This window comes from Haplochromis burtoni, unplaced genomic scaffold (assembly GCF_018398535.1).
Source record: "Haplochromis burtoni strain Fernald_Lab_line unplaced genomic scaffold, NCSU_Asbu1 Contig_79, whole genome shotgun sequence".
NCBI classification, from domain to species: Eukaryota; Metazoa; Chordata; class Actinopteri; order Cichliformes; family Cichlidae; genus Haplochromis; species Haplochromis burtoni.
Window position 1 is genome coordinate 319,601 of NW_024582440.1, and position 6,000 is coordinate 325,600.

Sequence of the window (6,000 nt, forward strand, 5' to 3'; positions counted from 1 at the left end):
GTTAGTTACCTTAGTGGGGAAATAACGGCTAGTCTTGAATTGTTTGAGAAAGGCAGACATGAAGAACGTTGAAAAGAACAAGATAGCAGACCAGAAAAGGACATCTGGGGTGTAGGGGCCATGGTGACCGCATGCTGTCCCAACAAAGTGGCCGTGCAGACTGATACACTCCTACAGAGATGAACAGAGATCCTATTACAATAAATGCATCACATTCATTCATGCATCACATAAAACTGTTTTATCAGAATTATGTGGCAGACTGGAAGAGTCTACAGAGCATAAAAAAGACATAAAACAGACAAACAAAATGGCCTTTGGTGTGCTTAGCTAAACACACAGCAGCGAGAGTTTAATTGAAGTCTCCTTGTCAGTGTTTGCAAAGATCCTTAAGTGAGGTCGGCTGCACATTGGAAGGTGAGGGGGTTAGTTGAATGTTAACAAGTTGGGAAAGTAAACAAGCTGGAACAAATGTGGCAAGTGCTATTATGAAAGTTATATCAACATTAGATTTCATTAGATGTGTGTTCCCACATAGTTACGTTACCTTGACAGTCAGGTTGGTCCAGGGTACAGCAGAGGCTGTGATGTTTCTCTCAGTCCAAATTTCCACGGTTTCATTACTTGGATTATCAGGTTCTGCACACTTACAGCTACAGACAAAGATGCATAACACACACAATGAATTGAACTATACATCAGCTCACAAAAATGTGTTTTTTTTCTTCAGTAGTCAGAACAAGTCAAGCATAAGATGAGGAAAGCAGGAAAGTGATCAGCAAAAAAAGAACGAGCAGTGAGAAAGCTATAGCGTAAACATTCTGGTAAACTCTCGAGGAAATTGAGTTACTGACTATGCCAGGGTGAGCTTGTCCAAATCACTGTATGCGTTGTAAGGGTAGAGTTCTCCCAGGTGAAACAGTTTTTCCAAAGCTTCATAGATGAAGATGAGGCAGATGAGGGCGGCAAAGGCCTCCTCTGTGAAACGAGTGATGTAGCACACCAGGGAACTAGCATCTGTGGCAACCAACAGTAAACACAGCAGGGCTGTCCATAAGCCTATGCAAGTCCGCAGCGACAGATAAGAAAGGTCGTAGTCCCTGAAAGAGGAGAGGAGAGGAAATGAGAGAAGAGACTAAAGTTAGAGCACAGCGGGGAACAGGGACAAATGTCATTTTGGCGATAATGATGTCACAAGGAAGCTGTTGTGAGTCCTGTACGTACTTGCAGAATTTGAAGAGGATTTTCTCAAACACAAGAACAGGACCTGTGCTGCCCAGGATGGTGAGAGGCTGACCAGCAAACAGCGAGTAGGCTACTCCAGTCATAGACGCACCAAATAAGGACTCAATGGCGCTCTACAACATATGTTGCAAATGCAGAGAGCCTGTAACCTTTGCTACACAATCTTCAGTAACATTCAGTCTTGATGCTGTGGTAGTAATGGCCTAAAGACACGGCAGTATATAACTACAATATAGTACTGTGAAGGTGTCCTTGAGTGTGTTTAAGCTCTTACAATACGTCCTTCTGTCGCCTCCCCCAGCAGTCCCCCGAAGGTGATGACAGGAGACATGCAGGCACAGTAGAGGAAGAGGAAGGAGGCCACACACTGGAGGCTGACACCATCCTTAAAATCACTCCAATAGAATGGAGCTTTCCTCTTGATGTCCAGGATCAGACCACCAAATAACCTGATCGCAGCACATATGGAAAGAAGAGGACTAGTTCAGTAAACAAAGACAGTTTAACCTGACATATCCTCACTGCATGAACATGATGAGCATGGAATATTTTCAGAAACAGTTCTATTTTTTTGGGGGTTTTTTTGTATTTGCAAAAACACGTCAAGGCAAAGAATAGTACAGTACATGGACTTGGGACACTTAAAGAAAGGGGGGAAACTGGTACTAACATTTGCCTAACGAGCAACATGTCCCCTGTTTGATCTGGGGTTGGGTCAGGAACGACATTCAGTGTAAAAAATGGAAAAAAAAAAACAAGGCGAAAAAATCAGCCAAATCAAACGTGTAACTACCTGCTGTACCAGGCCCTAGTGAGTAAGGAAGCAGCATGGTACTTATTGAATTACTGAAATAACTAGCTTAACTATAGTGAAACTAGCAAGTGTAATGGCTTTGTGGCACTGCTTTATAGTCCTCAAGTCTAATGGCTGCTTCTAGTGGCTCTGTGGTGTTGTAGAAAGGTTCACTGGGATTGTGGTGTGTGACAGATCACAGCTCCTTGCAGCACATAAGTCACCTAATTGACCTACAACCTATGAGCCATAGCAGCATCTTGGCACTCTTCAACTTTAATCGGTGCTGTATCAAACATTTGAAACAGCCTCACAATAAAATCACAATATTTTCAAGTTATTGTGTTAATGTAAATAGGAAAAGTGCTGAGGAAAGACACCTGCAAAAGATCTGGAGCCACCATAAAGGCCTTGAGTGGCTCAGCAGGGCAAGTTTATCAGTAGTTTAGCAGCAGTTTAGACTTGTAGCGCAACACTCTCTGTCATGACCTCCTCCAAACAGTCCGCAGTTCTAAGGAGGGAGCCTGTGATCGTCACGTGTTCAGCATTCAAGTGACTTTTTATGCTGTGTAGAATTCAGATTGCACTGTGGAAAATGTGCACATTTGCTGCTGGATGAGAGCAACAAAATTTAATTCATCTACCTCTCAAAGGCTCAGTCTTTTATGCTAAACTGAGATAAACAGCTCCTGGCTCAAGCTACACAGCTAACACACAAATGGACATTATAGTCATCTAATTTAACTCTTGGCATGATAGTTGCTACTATTTTCTAAATTCAAGTTATTACTTTAAGATTAATTTGGACAATTGATAACATGATGATCAGAAGAAAAAAAAATGGGTTAAAATGAAGTTGCCTGTAAATGATTGTTGTAGACAAAATGGACAAGATGTGATTGTACTAACCTTTATTTCAATAAAATGGAACTTTTTTTGGTACCTCACTAAAAATTGTGGTGTGTGGGATGTAAATAGAAAAGATAAAAAGAATCTTGTTGAGAAAGAAGATTTCAAAGACAACCTTTTCTTTAAAGAATAAAGTAAAATGTTTTCGTCTTCAGTTTCCTTCAGGCTGTCACATTCGCACTGGTAATTGTCACTTGTCTGTTCCTCACAAATCCAAATTTAGATTTCGTGACCGGAGCAAATGGGAACACAGTGAAGAGTGCTAAACTCAGGCCCAGGCTGCAACACATCCATTAAGGCACCTAACTGCAAGCTGTTTTAAGGGTTACATTTCTGGGGAAAAACACCCTGCTGTCTGACTATGCCTTCTACAGTCACCATTACAGAAGCAAGAAGTCTGGGCAAACCTTCCAGTTCTCTGCAGTTCTGGCCCGTGGTGTTCAGCATGCAGCTCTTCCTCTTCCTGACAGACGGTGCCATTAGGGACTCCAGGCATCTTCCTTTTCTCCTGCAGATATCAAGGAATGCAAAATTATGATACACTGACCAACAGTTATTATAACCAACAGTTATAATAACACCAATTTCCAATAAATTTTCGTTGTACAAATATCTTTAATTGACTGCAGCTATGTACCTGAGATGGGACCTTTTTTGGGGGTTCAATACGGATTGAGGGGTCCCACTCTCCTGGTGGCAGGACAGTTACTTGGTCTAGAAACTCATCTATTCCCGCTAGAAGGTCACTTCTGTCCTTTGCCTTGTATGCTACATCATGAAAAATCTGGTACAGAAAAAAGCAAAAGAAATAGAAAACTCAGCCTCTTTATACCTGCAAGAGAGATGCTCAGATTTATTTTGACTGACAGAGTGCTTACCTCATCTGTCATGATGGTTGCCATGGAGCGACCGATTTCATGGTATTGCTGAGCCTTCCCATCAGGGCCAAGAAGTATGAAGAGGAACCTAATATTTGTCAGCAGATGAATTTCAGTTTATAAAGAGTTTCTGGAATATTGAATTTGATTTTATGATTAAAGCAGGGAGCTGCAGCTGTCTACCTGGTCGGTATGGGCACCTCTGTAAGTCCAGTGAGCAGCACAGCAGGGGAAAGGCGCACAAAGGCTACAATAGGCCTCTCCAGGAAGTCCAGCTCTCCCACCAGCACATTGGAAGCCTCTGCACCCTCTGGGATCTTTTTCATGAAGTGCAGATCCACCTGTTCAGACGGGACAGATGCAAATATCAGTACAGGATTTGATCTCAATGTTGATGTTATGATGTAAGTCGATTGGGATTTTTGTTACGGTATTTAAAAACGTTGTTCGTGAATTTTTGTATATCTATTCTTCATTTGTCTCCAGTTTTCTTTTCTATGCTATTGTAACTTGTCTGCCCAGAATTAATGTCCTTAATTTTCTTCTCTTTAGCGTGTTGTTTATTGATTTACTGTAATAACTAACTTAACTGTAGAGAACCGAGCAGGTCCAGTGCTCAATGGAAACCTTTGTCTGTGGCTTAATGGCACTGCTTTTTAGTCTTTTGTTGGTGGACTGCTGTTAGTGGCTCTGTGTTGTTGTGGTTATCACATTTGCCTTACATGTGGAAAAACCTCTTGTTTGATACTGAGAGGAAACACAAAAACCCAAACTCAGGGGGTTACAAGCCTGGATAAATGGGAGTGTTGAGTAAGAAAGGGCATCTGCTATGGCAACCCTTTGGGAGGATCTAAAAGTACCTTTATTGATGGGCTACTGCTGTGTGTTGTTCCACTGTAGGGGGCACTATGTGACACAATTGTTTCTCATTATATTTACAGCATCCCAGTTCAGGTCTCCAGTGCATTCTCAGAGCTGAGAGCCCCCCCACACACACACAAAATAAGATCTGTTGTTGTTGTTTAGCATAATCATATTTACAAGTATTCTGGGTTTTTTTTAATAGCATTCATCTAAAGAAATGCAACATTTGCTCTACAGCCTGCTTGTTTACCTTACTCAGGTCCACCTGAGTGCTGTCCTGTCCAGCACCGTTCTTAGCTGCTTCGTTGGATTGAATAGGCTGGGGAGACGTGGCTGACCCTGCAGGGTGTTTATGTGCATGTGTGATGGAAGGAGACAAATGATTCAGAGTCAGTAAATATGATAGTTGTTGTGCCAAGTCCAAACTAACAACGATGAATAAAAAAATATATCGCCCTGAAAGAAATATATGTTTGTTATGCAGTCTGACTTACTTTAATCAAATCAAATCAATACTTACTTTTCATGTATTTTTACCCTGACTATAATTTGAACTGAAAATCTTAATTAATATTACAATTAAAAACCCTCAGCACACAGCCAAAGTAAACCCCCCCCCCCAAAAAAAAAAAGCCAACACATGACTTCTACTTTGATGTAGAGAGCACAAGTCAGGATGCGCTTGTGTGTGACATCCACCATCAAACTCACCAATCAGATGAGGTTCTGACTGTTTGCGTGCTCCCTCTGTGATGGAGCGTACAATGGGAATCAAATTCTTCTTCTTCTCGTTTTGGTGGTGGTGTCTCTTGAGCAGCGCCTCACGAACCCTCACTCTTACGCTGTCATCCAGCTCATTGGATGCCTCCTGGTGGTCCAGTACCATGTCTGCAACGCAGGTCAAACTCATAAACCCAGAGTTTAGTATGATCAGAGTGTTGGTGTTCCACATCAACAGCAGCCCATATTTGCATAATGCATTTTGGTTACTTTGAATAGAACTTTTATCCATTTGCAGTAAATAACTCTTCAAATAGTAAACCCAGTTATCTAGAAATCATAATGTCTCAACATTATACCCTCCTTGATTTATGGAACACATGTTAATTTTATGTAACCGCTGCTTTTAAAACAAATACAAGCCAATCTGGTCAGACATCTTTCACTGTTGAACAGAAGGTGAAAGTTTAAAGGGTTATGTCAATATCTGTCCACATGAAACTGCAGAATAATCAACATCTCTCCATCTTTCTTACCGCTTCTGCACTTTATCAGGCCTTGCTTGCTCACTTGTTCTTGTTATTTTTGTTT

The 6,000-nt window shown here is 41.4% G+C and overlaps 1 protein-coding gene across 2 annotated transcripts in view; it reads right to left on the reverse strand.

Moving 5' to 3' along the window:
* slc4a8 (solute carrier family 4 member 8) overlaps positions 1 to 6,000 on the reverse strand; it is a 40,496-nt gene that overhangs the window by 5,181 nt on the left and 29,315 nt on the right. For both annotated transcript variants that reach the window (XM_005924885.3, XM_005924884.3), the window contains exons 6-16: positions 5,401 to 5,577; positions 4,940 to 5,028; positions 4,009 to 4,166; positions 3,826 to 3,913; positions 3,585 to 3,731; positions 3,355 to 3,455; positions 1,520 to 1,694; positions 1,225 to 1,358; positions 855 to 1,100; positions 548 to 653; positions 10 to 171 (exon numbers count right to left, since the gene is read on the reverse strand). In XM_005924885.3, coding sequence (XP_005924947.1) covers positions 10 to 171; positions 548 to 653; positions 855 to 1,100; positions 1,225 to 1,358; positions 1,520 to 1,694; positions 3,355 to 3,455; positions 3,585 to 3,731; positions 3,826 to 3,913; positions 4,009 to 4,166; positions 4,940 to 5,028; positions 5,401 to 5,577 — 1,583 coding nt within the window. The remainder of the gene's footprint in view (positions 1 to 9; positions 172 to 547; positions 654 to 854; positions 1,101 to 1,224; positions 1,359 to 1,519; positions 1,695 to 3,354; positions 3,456 to 3,584; positions 3,732 to 3,825; positions 3,914 to 4,008; positions 4,167 to 4,939; positions 5,029 to 5,400; positions 5,578 to 6,000) is intronic.